Below are 21,583 nucleotides of genomic sequence, written 5' to 3' on the forward strand. Positions count from 1 at the left end.
TTTTTGTATATATGCTATAATAGAAACTTTCTATTATAGCATATATACAAAAAAAATATGGGATTTCCTCCTGTGGTCGTCCCAGATTAGTATGTGCAGTTTGCACAGGCTAAAGAGTGACAACATTCTCAACCAAGACTGGATTAACATTTACAAAACAGCACAGGCTTATTTAGGACGACACTTCACGCACATGCATTAAGCCCAGTTTTTTCCAGGACGCGACTCATATAATTCCTCAGTTCTCAGTGATGGGTATATAATTCTTATGTTTGCGAGAAACTAAAGCCGTAGATTAAGCAATGACGTATCGTAATAATCTTAAAATGACATTGACAAAAACGCAAATAAATTTACGCTATTAAATAAATTAAATAACAGAAACAAATACCTCGCAAAGAGTTTCAGATGCATTATACTTAAAAAGAAATAATCAAATGTAATATACATCGAGTGGTTCGTTTAAAAAAAACTTCCATGCACGCGGAAATTGCTTTCCCTGATCAGCACGACTGTGCGGGCTGCACAGACTCAACTCGGACGAAACTTTACACACATGCGTTAAGCCCAGTTTTCCCAGAACGATGCTCTAATGGATATATAATTGTTCATTCTGCGAAAAATAAGACCCGCAGCAAGGACGTATAGGTAGTCATCTTTAATTAACATGAAAAACAAGACTCGCAGCAAGGACGTATAAGTAGTCATCTTTATATAACATTGACAAGACCGAACGGAATGTTAACTGATATATTAAATAAAAAAGATTCAAATACCTAAAGTGTTTCGAGTGTCCGAAACTTTAACAGAAATAATCAAATGTAATACCCATTGAGTGGTTTGTTTAACCTGATTTTTAGAAGGAACAGTTTTACCCGCAATATAACTTAATGCTGCGAGTAACAGAAACCATATAAATCATATACGACAATATATATGTAATAATTGAATGAATTTTTTTAACTAATGAGGCCAGGCGAAACTCTTTGTTTTCATTTCTGTCAGTTACATTTTCAAACAGTATTTGCCAGAGAAACTGTGATTAACCCCGAAATAGCATGATCGTGATTTCCGTAAATAAACTAATTTTATAAGAACAGAACAATTAACACAAATTCCACAAAGTAAAGAAACAAAATATTTTTATTCAATATATGCATATGTATACACAAAACTTATAGGGTGCCAAATACAACAAGAGCACCGCATAACGGGTGCCACGCTCGGCTGCGAAAGCTTATCAGAATTTTTTTTTTTAGAGGTCACAGTGACCTTGACCTTTGACCTAGTGACCCAAAATGGGTGTGGCGTGTAGAACTCATCAAGGTGCATCTACATATGAAGTTTCAAAGTTGTAGGTGGAAGCACTTTGATTTTAGAGCCAATGTAAAGGTTTTAGCACGACGCCGGCGGACGGCTGACGGCGGACGTAGGACGACGAGCAGGCTATGACAATACCTCGGGTTTTCTCCGAAAACAGCCTCGCTAAAAATGATATCATCACATTTAATTTATACAAAATATATTCAAAACAGAACGATACAACGTTCTATTAACAAGTGGAACAATCAATATAAGACACCATTGTATTCAGTACTTTTTGATTGCAGGCCCAGAATACAATAGTTAAGACAGAAAATAAATTTAAAAAAACACACACACATCATTAATATGTTACTTTAAAAAATATTATGTATCTGAAGTAAAATCGGTAGTCTTAGAACATAATATATTGATTATACAATAGATATATATAACCATAAAATCAGCGCATTATACAAACACAATCTTACAGACCTTTTATAAGATTATAACATGCATAAGTTCATACATTACACTATCATACAAATGACGAATACACATTGTGGCATAAAAAGCATACAAAACACAAGTCTCAAATAACACAAATAAAAAAAAAATTCCAAGCAAAAAACTGTTTCACCTGAACACATTACTTAACCGATAATTTTGAGCGTCATCCGTCTATAGAGGGTAATGCAGCTGGTTTATTTAAATAACAAACTACAAGATCAATACCGCTTGAGGTAGCAACTGTCGCCAACGCATACCTCATACATGTCATGTAACTAGCCGTCCTGCTCAGCTCTCAGACCTTTGTCCAGCTCCGACATGACGCGCAGCACGAGTTCCTCTTGGTAGGGGAGACCAACAACTTGCACGTTGACAGGTAAACCTTCCGTACCTTGCATGCACTGCAAAATAAGGTTCGTCTTATTTGTAAACTTAGTAAAATATTATGTACATACGTTCATTTAGTAAAACTACGAAATTATTGTTAATCTATGGATTAACTGAAATATTACCACCAGCACCCGATTGTATAAACAGTTAAAGCGGCGGTTAACCACATACCGGCGGTTAAAAGTCGGTAACATGTTGGTTACTGGTCGGTAAGCGTTTGTATAAAATTTGGTTAGTTATACCGATCGGTTAAAACCCAGATAAAACATACCCTGCTTCCCTAGGTGGGTAAGTACAAGTAACCGAAAGGTAACTTACACAAAATGGCCGCGGCGCGCGACATTATAAAAGCTAACCATCGACGACCTTCACAATTTCGACGAATAAACAACAAATTGCAGCGACTGACACTTTATTTGACTTAATTTACAGGACAATACGATTTCCGACTTCGGACGACGAATTTAAGGACGCACAGAACGTGTTTCGTACATTCTATTATGGGTATGCCGTCTGTGATCCGATGCATCAATGGCGTCCATGTTAAAAGCATTTCTCCGAGAACAGGGAACAACAAAAGTACAAACAAAAAAAAACACGTTCGAACTAGTATCTTACCTTTAATAATCCTTTAAAATCCATAAATAATCCATTTAATTCAATAATTGACGCGTTTGCATCTAGGGTCTTTGATAATTATTTTAGCATAGGTAAATAAAGACCCTTATGCCATCATATCATTATATTCAAATAAGAACTCAATAAACTTTCTTCTTTGTCACACGCTACGTCATGTACTCTATGCACATTACTGCTGTTAAAATTAACCGGAGCAGTTTATCAAATGTGTCGTGTTCTGAGAAAAATGGGCATGATGCATGTGCTTACATTGTCGTCCCATATTAGCCTGTGCAGTTCGCACAAGCTAATCAGGGACGACACTTTCCGCTTTAATGACATTTTTTGTTAAAATGAAGTCCCTTCTTAGCATAAATCAATTTTTGGCGGAAAGTGTCGTCCCTGATTAGCCTGTGCGAACTTAACAAGCTAATCTGGGACGACACTTTACGCACATGCATTGTGCCCAGTTTTCTCAAAACACGACACAAATAATAGCCGTTGGTGAACTCGGTTGCATTTGCAGAACTCTGCATACAAAGATATATTTAAACTTGAACACTGTTTTATTTGTCTATGGTAAATTCCCTCATTGTAGAAGAAAGTAAGTAAGTTTATTGTAAACATAAGCCAAATTAGAAGAATAGTCTAGCATGTTACGACGACCATGTATAATTTTTATGTTACATCTAGAACACCTAGAAGAATAGACGTCTTTGAAAGCACTCTCTTGCAGTTTGGAAGCACCAGGGATTCCGCTAAATGATACAAATCCCGACAGCATTATTAATTTGTACCTGGTCATTTTGATGAACTCATAGTTACACTTTATTTTATTGTGAATTCATTTGTAAATGAATTTGATAAAAAAATACATGTCGCTGTTTATAAGCGTGACACTTCGCGCGAAAATTACGTCATTAGAAAATGCATTGTGGGAATGTTTTGGTTAAAGTTACCGGTGGTTAAATTCCACTGTGCGCTGTTAGGTTACTTTGCGGTATATCGTGTTTATACAATCGAGTTACCTTGAAGGTTTCTATACCTGAATAACCGCAAACTTACCAAGGTTTGAATGTTACCGAGCGGTAACTTTAACCAGCGTTTATACAATCGGGTGCTGGTTTGCAGCTGTACTCTTCGTATTAGTCTGCTTCTTTTATTTTATAAAGCGAAACAGAGTATAAGTGTATAATAACATTGGATTTGTTACATAAGTTGGGTGAGCATGTGTGACTCACTTTAGTACAATACATTTTCTGATGTCATTTTACTTTGTTTATAAAAGTGTGTATATCTGTTATATGACCTTGATAACGCATTTGTTCCCAAACGTCGTGTTGGGGTATTTCGCCATATTGCTGACGTCATCACTGGTAACCTTAGTGACGGGCATCGAGCCAGCAGGGTAGTTCAGAATATTATACAGCATGGCGTAACTGAATGTATCTAAAGTAAACGATCAAGCTGTAATGCAAAAATGGTTCTCGTGGAATATGTCCGTTACACATGAAATGTAAATGAAAATTCGAAAAATAACACGACAAATATAATTATAATCAATCTTACTGATTACATTCACGGTTTCACTGTGTGGTAATGCAACCGTTGCAGACACTGGACAGATAACCGCGTCTAGTTTCAGTTCCCTCCACGACGCTAGGAACTCGTCTTTGAATTGCTCGAAAAGACAATACAATCACATTTAAGACGCAAAAGTTTTATAGGTATTTGGAATACATTTTATACATACTGGAGCGTTGGTTTCTATGTTACATACTTGAAGCTTTTCATAACCGCTTATTGATATGAAACGGCTACGGAAGCCTAAATGGTATGAATTCATACAAAAATGATCATCAGTTTATTTTTCATCGAAATACACTGCTATGAACAACGAGCTGCATTGCGAACTTCGGTTTGTGTTTATTAAAACCATCATGATGACAATCAAACAAACTAAAAATCCTTTAAAATTTACCTGCAATTGTACAGCATGTTGGAACCAATCATTTACACCCCTACAAAGAAAACAAATATTGGTCGTGCTCTGTAAAAAGGGAGTTTAATGCATGTGCATAAAGTGTCGTCCCAGATTAGCCTGTGCAGTCGGCACAGGCTAATCAGGGAAGACACTTTCCGCCTAAACTGGATTTTCTAAGTAGAGACTCTCCGTAAACGAAAAATATCATTAAATGCGGAAAGTGTCGTCCCTGATTAGCCTGTGCGGACTGCACAGGCTAACCTGGGACGACACTTTACGCACCTGCAATAAACCCCCTTTTCACAGAGCACGGTATTCCTTGTTATACCTGCATACATTATGCGCATGTCCGCTCAACAAGTCTAGTACATATAATTATTCAAAATCGGATCATAAGCTGATGAGATCTCGCGCGGAAACAAAATATCCATTACAAAATCAATATTAATAAGCAAATGCCAATAACTCTGAAAACCAGTGGAACGACCTGACAACAACGCGCATTATGGAGCATGTAAATGTTCAGGGTGCAGAATCAACGGGGTTTTCAGGGGTTTACACACGGGCTTGACAGGATGTAATCACACCATAAAGAACTTTATTTTTGTAAATATCTCAAGTTATTGAAATACAGTTGCAAAATCTTTTGTGCATAAAAGACAGCTTTTCTTGCAGTTTGTGCCGATGTCTTAAGGTATAAAAATAAATCCTTGAATACGTCAGAAATCGGTGACAAAATTTCACGTTCCGTGAAGCGTAGCCGTGTAGTACAAATCAAATTTTCAACAAGAACACATGCTTATTAAATAAAGTAATTCTGATGTATTTCGCATGGCCATAAACAGCATAAAAATCTGTCTTTTATGCAATAGTTGAAATTCTTAAGAAAAATTGTTTTAAAAAGTTAATTCAAATTAAGCACCACTAGCCATCGTGTTTAAATCCATGAAAGTTAAAAGGGGTAACCCCACAAAGTCACGTGATCCTGCAGCCTGTGTTCATCCAATTCGGAACATAAGAGTCTAAGATCTCGCGCTGAAAAGAAGTGTGGCAGGCGGAAAGACGGAAATACGGACAATAGGTGGAAAAACGATTATCCTCGAAACTCGTTTCAGACCGACGCTTACTCAATGCAACCAAAATTCAAATTCTAAATTACGGAAAAGTGGCGACTAAGTCGGGAGAATAACAATATAGAGCATAAATTCACAATAAAATGTTGATTAAGAAGAATGTTCTTAGCATTATTAACCCTTTGCATGCTGGGAAATTTGTCGTCTGCTAAAATGTCGTCTGCAGAATTTCTAAAATTAGCATTTTCTTCGATTTTTTTCAAAGAATACTATCAGAATAGCAAACAGTTTGGATCCTGATGAGACGCCACGTTCTGTGGCGTCTCATCTGGATCCAAACTGTTTGCAAAGGCCTTTAAAATTCAGCTCCAGCGCTTTAAGGGTTAAAATAAAAGGGTAATACAATGATAAGTTTCAAAAATTACAAACGGGACACTATACACTATGCATCACAAATAATCCACATCAACAGCATAGTATAAAAAAGTGATATTGAATTCGTGATACTAATGCAGACCTATGACATTAATTGGTGTGCATGTCTTGTTACTATAGCAAATCTATCTTTGTCTTTATAGATAAAAAGACAGGCAGTATGACGTTATTTAAAAACATAGAATTAATAGGTTTACTTTTATTAAGGTAACCTACCTTAATCCCAAAGGGGCCCTTAATGCTCGTCCTACTTGCGGATCCTGAAAAAAATGTAATCAAATGTTTAAGTCTGAGGAATAAATACACTTATTATCAAATATACTACTGAATATCATATTAAAGCCTATTGGCTTCTGTAGCATAGAATGTTAACTAACAGAAAGGAGCATGAGTTGCTTTATAATAAAAGAAACAATTAGAAACAACTGTCGACACGGGCTGAAATGAGCATAGCCGCCATCAAAGTAAATCATATAACTCACCTTTATATGATTAACAAACCGATGAACATTACAATTAATTTGGTAAATCCGATAACCTAAGATAACCAAATTGAAAAGTCTTTTCGAGCGCATATTTTGACATGTCATGATGATCATTCCGCGAATTTTTTATTTACAAATTATTAGAACTTATAAATAATGTTCTTCATATTTCACTATTTGGCAAAGCTGCACAAATATGCAAAAAAGACATATTGAATTGAATTGCAAAACAAAGAATATGCGTGTCCAAGTTGTATTGTAATACCTTATTTAACATGGGATTCAAGAATGCATAATGCAGAAATGGTGGGTTTGCTTTAAGAATTTTTTATGTTATTTTTTTTTATTGATTTCTGCAACAATAATAAGCTAATAAGACATCTTGTGTGTTTCAATACTGTTATCACTATTTCAAATACATTGCAATAAGTTATCTCGGAAAAAATTGTCTTACTTTGTGCATAGAAAATCACGAATCATATCATGCAAACTACAGCTATTACACACCAGCGTACGCGACTATTCTGCCCCTTTGATAGCATTCTGTTGTTGTTACTGAGATATATTTAAAGTTCTTTTTACTTTATGTGAAACGTAGTGATATAGAATTGTTGCAAGCAAATTAAAAGTTAAATTTTCGATGTACAAAAATGACTCTAAAGACCATCAGAGTTATGTGCTTTGGTCAGAAACAAACGCCGAACAGACGTGTGCAGCTTCAATTTAATACCCGTAGTAGACAGAGAGATATGGAGTTGTTGCAATCAGGCCTTAACTTGAAAACTGAGCCGACAAACGGGTGAGTAGTAGAGCTCGAACTTTTTGATAATAGTGGAGCATACACGAGAGTCATGCTTGAACGAAATTCATACCTTCGCAGCGGCTTGCACTATCCACGATAACAACCAAAGCAGCCATCGCGGAAGAGTATGTGGAAATGTCAACTTAGCAATTTCAGGAACAACGATGTCTTTTCGCCTACAGAACGCACGTTGAATAAAAAGAACATATTTTATTATTAAACAATATGACAGGAAAATGTCACAAAATTATTTAAAAAGACAATATCGTCTTTAATTGTAAAATTAACATAACACCAAAGAGCAGAAAACACTAAACACGTTACACAAAAGTCACGCACTTCTGTACAAGCTTATTCCTAAAGACAATATGAACCTTGCTCTGTGTAAAATGCATGGGCGTAAGGGGTGTCGACCCAGTGAAACCTGTGCAGTTCGCACAGGCTAATCAGGGACGACACTTTCCGCATTAACAATTTGTTTCGTTAAAGAAATACTCTTCATAGTGAAAATCCAGTTTAGGCGGAAAGTATCGTCCCAGATAAGCCTGCGCTGACATCACATGCTAATATGGGACGACACTTTACGCACAAGCATTAAGCCCAGTTTTTGCAGAACGAGGCTCATGTTATTTCACATATTAAGGATATTTCTTAAGAACTTACAGCTGTGACATGTACTGTTCCCCACGGTCTCCTGTTATAGTTTTAATGTACAAATCCGGTATGGCATCCCTGACGTGAGGAGGGGTGAAAGCTACCAACTAGATAATATCATTACAATTTTATGTACGGATGCCTTACTTTCATCTTAAATAGTGGAAACACTTTGTGCAAGTGAATACAGACAATGTTTAACAATTATTTATTCATACATTTGAAACAAAAATGTGGTTGACATCTACGCTTATTTTCCTAATTTCACTGTAACAGGTATCAGTCTTAAGTACACAGGAAAAATGTCGAGTGTGCCAGTAATTATTGCCGATTCGAATAAAGTATCTATCATAATATTTCATAAATACAATAGGGAAGTAGCATACAGTATGTCCCAGTCGCTCCAAGGTGTCTTTTGCTATCAGAACAGCCCTCTCGCAAGCCGGAACAGCACGGCAATAACCATCGTAGTCGTAGAAACCGACACGGAGCGGCTGTGTAGAGCTAAAAATCTGAAATAACATGAGTCGCGTACTGAGAAAACTGGGCATAATGCATGTGCGTAAAGTGTCGTCCCAGATTAGCCTGTGAAGTCCGGACAGGCTAACCAGGGACGACACTTTCCGCTTTTTATGGTATTTTTTTAGTTTCAAGGAAGTCCCTCCATACACAGGCTAATCTGGGATGACACTTTACGCACATGCATTAAGTCCAGTTTTTTCAGAACAAGGCTCACATGAACAGTGTTGGTTTGTTATTTACATATGTCTACTGTTATACTAGATGTAAACAATTGTCAACCGACTTGCGTGACCGATTCACGTCACGACAGCATTTGATAAAACAAAATTCTTTCCGAATGGCTACAACAATTCATATATTTTACCATAATTTGCTTTTTTAAAGTTTTTTTTTCGTTAGCTAAGTATTGAGACTATATTTATAACAGTAATTAGACATCAGCTTGAGAATAAATCTATTCATGAATTTTGACGAGGAGAATAAAACAGCTACTTTCATACTTTTTCATACTTTTTCTGCAGACGTTCGCTGTAACAAAGACCTATCAATATACAATAAACGGTGCTGCTAAAATATCCACATTTACACACTTTAATAAAAGCGTTTAACGTTGAAATAATGTGTTGCAAGATGCAGAAATAAAGAATAAAATTCTCGGTAGCCCAACGATATGAGCAAACGTGAAACTGGAGATTTAAGAAAACTTCAACTGTGCAATCGCCACATAAGACCCGATACCTGAATACGAGCGTCTTTCTTGAAAAACTGGGCATATTGCTTGTGCGTTAAGCGTCGTCCCAGATAAGCATGTGCAGTCTGCACCGGCTAATCAATGACGACAATTTCCGCATGTAAGGTACTTGTCGTTTAAAGGATGTCTCTTCTAAAAGAAAATCTGGTGTAGTCAAAATGTGTCATCCGTGATAAACCTGTGCAGACTGCACAGGCTAACCAGAGATTACATTTTTTCGACAATGCTTTAAGACCGGTTTTCTCAGAGCAAGGCTCACGTGATTGTTGGTACTATACACTCCGTTTATTGACAAAGTCTAACGCACTCATAGCAACCGTACCGAATCGTTGAATTTCAGGGGCGCCACCTGTGGATCGAGAGCGAAGTGCAGGTCGCTAAGGCAATGCTTTAATGACTCCAAGATACCATCAAAGTCACGTGACATCGGCCCGACAGCGCCAGATACTGCAAAGTTTTGCAATATTAAACAACAACAAAACTTACGCTTTGCGATGTGTTTTTTTGAACGCAAGCACAAAAGAAAACATGGTATATATATTTAACAAAAGTAATTTATATCGTTTCAAAGTTTATACAACTATCCGAGCAATTATGTTCCGTTTAAATATTGAGTAGTATTACTAATAGGAATTTTATTTGTATTTTCCACATAATCATGTTTAAGATTCTTACTTAGTGTCTGGCCTTTTGCTAGGGAAATGTGCCCCTTACGGCTGAAAGAAAGAGGCTCTTGTAAAACATCGAACTGTGCACTAAAGATTAAATATGTAGTATTTCACATACTATTTGTTCGATACGTTATATTTACGGGCTGGATTTTTTTCAAGATATGCGGTGAAAGAGAGGAGGAAACAAATGACTGACAACCGGTCATTTCACTATGTGTTATGTTTAATGATTTATAAAATTAACATCGTGATAAGTAAGTTATAAAGCAATTGTCGATGCAAACATCGGCCTGTTAAAGAACAAAAATATGTTAAAACAAACGTGATAAATAAAAGACATTAAGGCAAAACACTGTTTTCTCACTTAACCTGAAATTGTAAATATCATATACTAGTATTTATATGTTAATGTAAAACATAATATGCCGGTATTTGAGCACACACGAAATTAATTCTGTTACGACCAGATATCAATGCCATTCTTAAGGAAATACACAAACACGATCGCGTTGACAATGGATAACGACCTCATTCTTTCTAGCGTGGGTTTAAGCCCATAGCAGCCACAGCAATGACTCGGTTGTCGAATACTGCCTCCGACATCACTTCCAAATCCTGCAAATGACAATATTTTCGAACTGTATTGTGTATCTCATTAACTGCGTTGTGTCTACAAATACATATCTGGGAGCTTTATTTACATTGAACGATATTATAAATATTTGAATATCTAATAGTATGGTATTTCAATAATACACAAAAGTAAAATCTGCTTAAGACCAACATGGCCGCAACATTTAGTTTCAGTAAAGCATACACGTTAAAAACTTCAAGGGGATTTCAAATAAAACAATCTTCTTTTAAAAAATAAACACGCACATAATATCAAACAAAAAACTTAAGCTAAATACCAAACAAATCCAAACGTAAACAAAGAGTGTAAAATAATATTATCCACACGCTCTATATACATCTAATACATTTTACAACTAATACCTAAAACAGAGGCCCCGGCCCCTATAAGGGCCGCCTCGCCCCCTGTGGATCCTCCTGGTACTCGACTGAGGTCAACGGGGTTTAAGGTCCTTCCAAATATAGGGTTGTTAGTCTCAGAACTGGATGTAAAAAACAACAACATAGTGCCAGTGTTTTTCCCTATTTCGGGGATGGAGCAGCGTCCTTTAGACTGGAAATAATCGTGCCGTTAAAACTAAGACTAAAGTTTGGATATTTAAATACAAATACTGAAAATTGAGAATACGTGTTTTCAATATTATATTAACAAAGGTTCAACACATAGAGCTGCATACGGAAGTTCAATAAATGTTTAATTTTATTTACATTTTTTGAAACCTTTAATTAATAATTTTTAGGCAGTATGTTGTGAAAAATATTTATCTTTTAAGTTGGGTCACAAATTCTGACCGAAAAACCCTGACGTCAACATTAAGTTTTTAAGTGTATAACGTAAACCGGATCAGTATTGATTAAAAGTACACCGAATATAAGACTCTAAGCGAAGTTTGAATTAAACAATTGAAACTTTAGTACAATAAAATAAATGACATCATGAAAGGGCAAAATCGATTGATACCTACATAGCCGCCGAATATATAGTTAAATCGGGTAACCGAGATCTTTAACTAAATGGGTTTTGTTGTATATGATATCATCGTCAAGCAATAAAACAAAACCTTATGTGTTAGACAACTTTTCTCTCATTACGTATAATTCTACAAATAAAAGCTTATAACTAGACTCACTTCAAAAAACTAATTATGTTACATAAAAATACCTCACAATTTTCAATAAGCGCGGAAATTAACTAATAACATAATAGTACGTACAGCATCATGGTCTGTGGAACATTTGTTCTCACAAACGGAACCGCTCCAAGGTCCTTCAAGACCTGAAACGATCATCAAAGTTTTCTTTGGTGTTCTTACCGACACAATTATTGTCAAACCAGCGATTGGTAAAGCCTTGCGGCGTACATTGTTTAAGGCTATATCATTCAATTATTTTTACGGTCATTACCTCCTACATGTTATTGAAGGAGGGCATTTATACGTTAACGTCATTCTAGACTGTGTACGCTGTGCTATTAAAACACTCAAACCGGGAGCGATTCTCAACAAAAAGAGACGTGTTAATATTTTATCTGAAAGACGTGAAACGACTGAACAAATGTTTACAGCTAAAATCTACGATTATTTCACTTTTTTTCATAACATAAAACACGTTGATAAATCAAATACTAAATTAAAATTCACAAGAAGAAGTGTAAGAATATGAACGACTAATAGTCATTTGCAAATAATTTTCTGCTGAACAGCATAAAACTCATTCATGCATACAAGATAGGTACATAAAGACTACCAACAGCAAAATCGTAAAATGGCTATTTTTATGTTGCTAGTATTGTGCTACAAAATTATGGTCACGTGGTTAGGCGGGAAAAGTTGCATTTTTTCGAGCTCGTAAAATATTAAACAAAACTAAGCTAATATAATTCAAATACATCATATAGTGAGTAGAAAACGATCAAAATGTGTATATAACTGATGGATATATGTTATGGGGAAATATAAAAAAAGGAAAAGTAGAGGTAGTAGTGGTAGTGAAAGTGGAAAAGTAAACAAAGGAAAAATTTTCAAACCAAGAGGCCCGTCCGGAGATACAAACGTTTCGGTGAGTGACATTTTATCTGAGACAAATGCTGTGCTTTATGAAACTGAGTGTGTAACATCTCTAGAAATTGATAACAATGTGTTCAGTGAATGTGTTAGTAATATTAGTAGTGTGAGTTGTGTTGCAAGTAACTCTGACCAACAGAAAGTCCCAGCTATGGCAACTATGGCAGAACCATTAAATAGGGAGTTGTTGGCATACTTGAAAAAAATTGATACAAGAATGGATAGCATTGAGAAAAGGTTACATACTCTTGAAGAAGTAGAAAGGAAAGTCAGCAGCTTTGAATCTGAACTGAAAAAGCTTTGGCTAGTGGTCGATGACAGAAACCGGAAGTTGGGGGATCAAGTGGCGAAAGTTGAGGAAAAAACTGAAAGTATTGATTTTGCTCTGAATCAGGTTAATAGTAAGGTTAGTGAGCTGGAGAACAGAGAAATAATTTACAAGATGAAATAGTGTATCTACAATCCCAGTCCATGAGGAACAATTTGGTGTTCAGTGGCATACCGGAAACACGCACCGGCACGTTTGAAGACGCGGAAATCACGCTGCGGTCATTCCTCCAGGAGAAAATGAAATTAGCCAAGGAAGAAGCAGCCTCAATACAGTTTGAGCGTGTGCACCGGTCACCTGGGACCCCGATGCCTGGTAAAACTAGAAACATTATTGCCAAATTTGCCTTCTTTAAAGACAGAGAAAATGTGAGGAAGAGATGGAAGGTACTGGTTATCGTGTCTTCGAACAATTCCCTCAGGAAGTCCTGCATAAGAGGACAATTGGTGCCATTAATGAAGGAGGCGAGGAGGCAGGGTAAACGAGCGTACCTGGCCTACGACACCCTCTACATAGACGGAACTCCGGTGCGAGTGTAGGAGCACGACGGCGGTGATGTTAAGATCCTTTCATGGAACATAAACGGTCTAACAGATTGTAAAAAGTCATGTCCTAATTTTGTAAATATTTTGAGCAATCATGATACATGTTTTCTGTATGAAACATGGTCAAATAGTAATAGCGATATAAATTTAAGTGGATATTTAACTTTTAACTTTTTTAGAAAATTCCAACATAAAAAAGCTCGAAGAAATAGTGTTGGCATTGTTTTGTATATTAAATCTGAATTATCTGATGGTATTGAAATTGTAAAAAACCACTATGATACAATTATTTGGCTAAAACTTGACCATACTTTCTTTAATACCCCAAATGATATGTATATATGTGCAACCTATTTATGGGGGCAGGATTCTCCAGTGTACAATACACTAATCGTTGATCTCTTTGAAATTTTAGAAAATGATATTACTTACTATTCTGAACTTGGCCAAATTTTTGTTGTAGGCGACCTAAATAGTAGAGTTGGAAATAAATATGATTATATTGTTCAAGACATAATTAACACTGTATATGATGATGATGCTTATTGCCCAGATAACACCTTAGTTAGGGCCTCAATAGATACTTTAGTAAATAGTCATGGTGTAAAACTATTAGATTTATGTAAAGCCACAGGTTTACGCATTGTTAATGGCAGAGTTGGCAATAGCTGCAAGCATACTTTTTATTCTCATAACGGTACGTCTGTCATTGATTTTTTGTTGACAAAAGAAATCACATTTTCAACTATATCGGATTTGACGTGCACTACTTCAATGAATTTAGTGACCACGCACCGCTACATTTCTCTTTGTTTTGTAATAATGTCCCATCAGAGTTTAAGTCATACACTGATGTAAATTATAAATGGGACGATGTTTTACGCGAGCAATTTCGCTCAGGGATTATTTTATTGTTACCTACATTTAATAATATTGTGCAACATATAGATTTTTCAAGTCGATCATCAATTAACGACGTTTTGAACAGTTTTACTGATACCATTCGCAGTGTTGCGGACCCGTTATTTTCCAAAAGCCGTGTTTATAGTACAAACCCTAGTTTCAATGTAAATACCTGTATAAAGCATGCGGAATGGTTTGATCATGAGTGCGTTATTGCACGAAATTTGTACCACGCCGCGGCGCTTTACGTGTTTTTAACTCTTGTAAAACAGATACAAATAGAGATTGTTTATGTTCAAGTAAGAGATACTATAAAGATTTAATTCGTAAGAAGAAAGCCTCTTGTTATAGACAAAAAATGTTGAATATTGAAAAATTAAGGAAACACAAACCAAGAGACTTTGTGCGATTTTTTAAATCAAAACATAGCGTCATAAATAACAAAATATCTTTAGAAGAATTTACAAGGTTTTTTAACAATCTTAGTAACAATATGTCTGATTTTTGTAATACTGAAGCAGAAGATTTCTGTCTAAATAATGATTTTAACTTAGAAAATTCAACATTTCCTGAACTTGATGTACCTATATCTGTTGAAGAAGTTAAGTATGCAATTAAACATTTAAAACGTAATAAATCATCTGGCAGTGATTGTATTTTGAATGAATATTTTATTGAATGTGCTGATATTTTATCTGCCCATTTGTGTGACTTATTTAACGGTATCTTTGTATCGGGTTTCTTTCCCGATAAGTGGACAGAAGGCGTTATAATCCCTTTGCATAAAAAAGGTTCTTTAAACGATGTCAATAACTATAGAGGGATTACTCTAGTAAGTTGTTTTTCAAAATTATTTTCCACGATTTTAAATAAGCGCATCGAAAGTTTTTGCAATGAAAATACTATTATTTCGGATGCGCAGTTCGGATTTCGGAAAGGATATTCGACTGTTGATGCTATTTTTATACTGATGTCAATTGTTCAAAATTATTTAAATGAAAATAAAGGTTTGTATGTAATTTACGTCGACATGTTAAAATGTTTCGATAGTATATACCGTAATGCATTATGGCTGAAAATGTTTAAGTCTGGTATTCAAGGCAAATTGCTTAGAATAGTTAAGGATATGTATTCAAATGTCAAGTCTCCTGTTAAATCATGTTCATCTTACTCAGATTATTTTAGTTATGCTGTTGGCCTGTCGTCATCTCACTGTCGCATTGTCGTCCTCGTACTATCGCGTTCTCGCATTGTCGCCATCGTACTGTCCCACTGTCGACATCGTATTGTCACACTGTCGTCAGCTCACTGTCGCATTGTCGTCCTCGTACTAACGCTTTCTCACATTGTCGCCATCGTACAGTCGCATTGTCGCCATCGTATTGTCGCACTGTCGTCATCGTATTGTTGCATTGTCGCCATTATACTATCGCGTTCTCGCATTCTTGCCCTCTGGATTTTAATGTGTTGGCCACGTTGGCCCTAACGGTATTCCGTACATTGATCATTACAGGTTTTTATGCGGCTATGATGCGGTACACCAATCTACACGCAGAGTTGTCGTTCCTTGCTCTCAATCTCTGCAATCATGTGAAAATCCTACCAGATTTTGTAAGATTTTTTTTCGTTTAAGTGATATATGATGAAGTTGCATCATTTTCTTTTATATTTTGAAAATATTAAATAAGTTAAGGTTCATGGTAAATTTTATTTACCTCAATTAACAAATAACAACGGTAAAATTATTGTACCAGTGACTTGGCTATCATCACGTGGTTGGGTATGAAGGTAGGGATTGGATCCAGCTTTGGTGGTTCTAGTCCAATCTCTGTGCGGAGGTTGGGCTATGATAGTTTAAGCTGTCTATCATATACCATATTGAAACTGGTAAATACATCTTGCTCGCATGTCTGTGACAAATAGAGTGATCATTTAATGTGTTGACGCGGCTATGATGCCGAACACCTTCGGCACGATTGACCCTACGCGATATAGGATTTTATTCGAAACGGGAACAGTTCGACTTAATTAAGGATCAATGGTCTTCGTCACTGACCATTCACCCAAAAAATTTGACCTGGGTCTAAAGCCGACGATAAGGTGAGTAGAGTAGTTCGAACTATTCGGTGAATAGTCAAACTAAAGACACCTGTAAGTTTTACCTGTATGATAACCGCGTCCTGTGATTTGTAGTCTTCGAGCCAATGTCCCAGCCCTGCTGATGAGTCGTTGCCAGCTAGTTCGAAGCTTTCTGGGTCGCAACAAACGCAACAACATGGTATGTAGATACCTTTTATATAACACTTCCACTGTAGCGGTCTCCCGATATACCCCATGCATATACTATATGTATTATACGTGATAAAGTAAAAAGTGCCTGAATAACTATAGCACATAAACAATCAACTTGAAAACGTTTAGGTACATTACATTATGTAATAGTACCAACTTTTCTTTATGAAAAACGTTAATGTAAATGTATCAAATGCTAAGCACTTAGATTTTTTCATTTAGTCATTATAGTTATAAGCAATTTTAAATATCCAAAAACAACAACTGTTGCTTACTTACAACAACGCATTTTGTTTCCATTACATCAAAGGCGTAAGTCACGTTGCATATTCCAAAAAGTTCACTTACGGAGATTGTAAGAATCTGCTTCTGTGTAGATGTCAATTATCGGAAACTTTTAAATAGATCCCCAGCATAAGAAAATTTATCACGTGATTGCACATTACCTTTAAGACTAACTGGTATTCCATGAAGTGGTCCATTTTTCTTATCTAACTTATCCAGAGATTGTGCAATAGCCTGAAGTAAACAATACACACGTTGTTGCAGTATTCACAATATATAACACTATAGACCATCACATAAACAAGTTAGTTTTTATTTTAATTATATCTGCAGTTTGGATCTTATTGTAAAGAACATCAATTTTGGCATGGCCATGTGCATGTGGTGGAGACCGGCTGACCCTAAGAAAACTACACATCTCCAGTATGGTGACCACCAATTTAAGCACCAGGAGTAGGAACTGAACCCATGTAGGAAACGCGAGGGTGAAACACTGCGCTAGCGGGACAACTATGTAAGAAATAGAAATTTAAATGATTATATTTTTTATACAACTTACTTCAGCCTCCGGCAAAAATTCTGTCACACAATTGAGTCTGTCCGTTGCTTCTAATGCCTATAACAAAAAAATCAAGATAAACGTATTCATACAAGCAATATATTGCATTGTAAAAAACGACATGATTAATATGTCTTCGCCCGAATAATACTATGACCAAGCTATACAATGATCAAACATATGAATAATTAAAACCTAAAAATAGTATTATAATTATATTTTGTATTACTAAATTACTAGTATTAAATAAAAAATATATTTTTCATTCCGTAAAAACAAAGAACAAACGTAATTTGAAACAAGGCTTAACCCATTTATGCCCAGTGGACTCTTCCATCCTTCTAAATTGGATCAATTTATTTCCAAAATTAGTGATATCTAGTATATTTATTTCTATATTTAGAATATTTCTTTAATTTCTTCAAGCAAACATCGCAGACCCTGATGAGGCGCCGCATCATGCGGCGTCTCATATGGGTCTACGCTGTTTGCCAAGGCCTTTTTTATCAAGATGCTATGCATAAATGGGTAAAAAACACTCCTGAAGAGAATTATATACGAATGCGGGATTACAGTAAAAAATAAATCATTGTTTCTACCACTAACCATAATCTGGTAGGCATGCAGGACTTGTAATGCAGTCAGCGAACCATTCTGCAGTTGTCTCTGTAGCTCCATATATGGTAATGCAACAATCGTCTTCGCCTGGTCACATGTCATCTTAACATACATAGTAATATGAGTGAATGCATGACTTAACATAAAATATTATCATTTCAAATAGAATTAGAGTTAATATAACGTGCAAAAATATTCAACCATGTAATCTGGAAGGATGATTACATAATAATAATAAATAGGCCGTGATCTGTGAAAAAAGGGGTTTAGTACATGCGCGTAAAGAATCATACGAGATTAGCCTGTTCAGCCTGCACAGGCTTATCAGGGACGACACTTTCTGTTTTTATGGTATTTTTCGTTTAAAGAAAATCTCTTCTAAACAAAAATCCAGATTAGGCGGAAGTTGATGTTCCTGTTTAGCCTGTGCGGACTGCACAGGCTAATCTGGGACGACATTTTAAGCACATGCATGAAACCCCCTTTTCACAGAGCACGACACATATATGTTTTATCATATGAATGTTATCTGTTACTTGTTTAATCAAGTGACCATCTGTTTGTATCGAAGCGAAACTATTTTTTTATGGAGCACATCCATTGAACATGTTCAAACAACGTAGACCAATACGCAGCTAGGAGCGATTGAATAAAAAATTATTAAAGGAAAGCATACTGAAAACGTCTAGATGTAGTAATTTCAGTACCCCACATTCCCGTAAGACCTCCTCAACATTGGCTCTAGCTGCCTTGCATTGTTGTCGCTTCCTCTGAATCTTTTTGCCAACCTTTAATAATGAATGCGGTATTGGAGTATAGTACAATTACAGTAACAAACCACAAATCCGCATTACAATCACTAGATTTTTTTACATTTCTTGAGTTAAACGAGTTAATACGTTGTGTTGTTGTTATTTTTTAATCAAAATAATTGTGTACACAAATAAAGACGTTGACAATATTTGTTTGTTGGATGGATAGATCCTTGACTATAAGATTGCTTATATCACCTGTAATCTGCAAATTATGAATGGAAAATGTAAATGTAAGAACACTGTAGCATTATTTAATAATTCAATGATCGCTCTGTGATGTTTTGATATAGATATATATTATAATACTTTTAAATAAATACCACACATACCTGAGTTGCAGTTTTCCATTTCTTTACTCTTTCTACAACGAAAATTGTCAATACTGCTCCAGCACCAAAAGCCAAAACCTTACAGCTGTTGCTTGCCATTTTTAATTGTGTTCTGAAAAAAAGGAAATGATTTTATAAATGCAAGGTAAAAATAGTATCAGATACATATAACATTATTTTGATCATAATACGCAAAATATGCAAAAGTTTTCATTTTAAAATATCATATTTAGCATGTTTTAGATTTTCTTGAATTGTTGAGAGAATGGAGTGAGCCTGTTCATTACTGACCATATTAACTACAATAAATAATGCAATGAAGCCCAACGCATGATACACAGTAACAAAGGAGAAAGACAAACGACCAAACAATCACATTTAAGAAAATCAGACCACACCAAGATTAGGCAACATGTATAATACCCAAATTCCGAGAGCATTTGCCATTATTCGTAGCAACTTGGGGGATGCATGTACTTATTTACTATATACATTAATTATATACTCAATAGACAAAACACAGTGTAGCAAAAATCACAGGCAGCAGAATCATAAATTTGCCCCCCGGACCCTACCGCCCCCCCACGGACCCCCCCCCCCGCCCCCAGAGCTTACCCCAGGGGTTCCAGATTGTTAAATGTATGTACACCTGTTGTGTCTGGTTTGACTTTTCAACAACGTATATCGACACAAATACACAGTTTGAAAAAATACCCCTCGTAAAGGTATTATATATAATTACCTATAGGTGTACATTTAACAATCTTGAACCCCTTGGGTAAGCTTGGGGGGGTAGAGTCCGGGAGAGGGGGCAAATTTATGATACGTTTGCCTGTGGCAAAAATACACCAATTGAGATAGTTCTGGCTACCAAGGGATCTTTTCACGGTTTGGTAAATAGACAACATTGAAAAAAGTTGTTTCAGATTCGCAAATTTTCGGTTAAGTTTTGATATTTGTGAGGAAACAGTATTACTGGACATTCGCCATGGTTTAATATAGCCATTATATGCATCTTTTGACGATTTAAAAACCTAAAAATTATAAAGCGTTGCAACGCGAAACGATTGAATAATTTGGAGAGTTCTGTTGTTGTCGTTAAAATATGTTAAACTAAGAACATTGCTTATATAACGTATAAAATACGCGTCTTATGTATGGCTGGCAGGATAGCTCAGTTGGCTAATGCGATTTTACATCAGGTTTCCGGGGGTCACTGGTTCGAGCCCTGCCGCAGGCTACTTTTTTTTCCTTTTTTAAATTTTATATTGGATTTTTTACTGGAACTTTTAAAATTTCATGTTTACATTTATCAATATAAAGCATTTAATGACAAACTTCAAAACATGCCAAAATCTGTGAAAAAGCCACTTTAAAAGTCGCTTATTATGATTTTTGACAGGTCGTTCAATACTACATGTATATAAACTGTACGCTGAAGTTTCTTTAGCTACAATTGAGATAGTACTGTACTGTCCTCAAAACAATGGTCAATGTTCTCTACTCTGAAAGCAAATCAATGGTTCTTAGAGTTTACCCGCTGTGATTATAGATTTTGACGGACTATGCCTGTGGTGATTGTTTGTGTATTTTTGCAAAAATTTATAGCAACTGTTAGCAAAATAACTATGAATTACGCGTTTATATGAAAAAACCATGGTTGTGTTTGCACGATATAATTAATTGTTATCAGTTTACATCAATTTCTTTGAAACTCAAATAGACTTTCAAGAACAATATGAAAAGGTCAATTTGTAGAACGTCCGAAATATTTATCCGAAATGACATGCGATAAAGATATTTTATAAATTGTTCTAATATGTTGGCATTAAAAAAACACTCAATATATTTTATTCATGCGCACGTGATCGAAATTACGTACCTAGTTATCAAAATCCATGGACACTCATTTCACGTATGCAAACTGTAGTAGAGGTGGAGGCCGAGGCATATGTATCAATATATGCTTCCTAAAAGGGATGTAATGACTGCTATGAGTGTGACCTAATATAAAGT

General features: G+C 35.7%; 2 protein-coding genes across 2 annotated transcripts in view; both read right to left on the bottom strand.

Annotated features, from left to right (window-relative positions):
• The window catches only part of LOC127845955 (aquaporin-4-like), a 170,391-nt gene that overhangs the window by 11,093 nt on the left and 137,715 nt on the right, over positions 1-21,583 (bottom strand). The gene's annotated exons all lie outside the window — the stretch shown is intronic.
• LOC127845859 (vitamin D3 hydroxylase-associated protein-like) lies at positions 1,126-21,560 on the bottom strand. Its single transcript, XM_052377027.1, has 20 exons — positions 21,450-21,560; positions 19,568-19,679; positions 19,131-19,211; positions 18,412-18,525; positions 17,806-17,862; positions 17,408-17,480; positions 16,832-16,920; positions 12,045-12,106; positions 11,194-11,312; positions 10,725-10,812; positions 10,202-10,242; positions 9,849-9,973; positions 8,640-8,765; positions 8,263-8,360; positions 7,670-7,775; positions 6,529-6,572; positions 4,802-4,841; positions 4,390-4,501; positions 4,130-4,269; positions 1,126-2,213 (listed from the first exon to the last, which is right to left on the bottom strand). Exons 2-20 carry the CDS (start codon positions 19,664-19,666, stop codon positions 2,088-2,090), a joined length of 1,740 nt encoding a protein of 579 aa, XP_052232987.1. The 5' UTR covers positions 19,667-19,679; positions 21,450-21,560; the 3' UTR covers positions 1,126-2,087.

This window comes from Dreissena polymorpha, chromosome 9, assembly GCF_020536995.1.
Source record: "Dreissena polymorpha isolate Duluth1 chromosome 9, UMN_Dpol_1.0, whole genome shotgun sequence".
In the NCBI taxonomy this organism is placed as follows: domain Eukaryota; kingdom Metazoa; phylum Mollusca; class Bivalvia; order Myida; family Dreissenidae; genus Dreissena; species Dreissena polymorpha.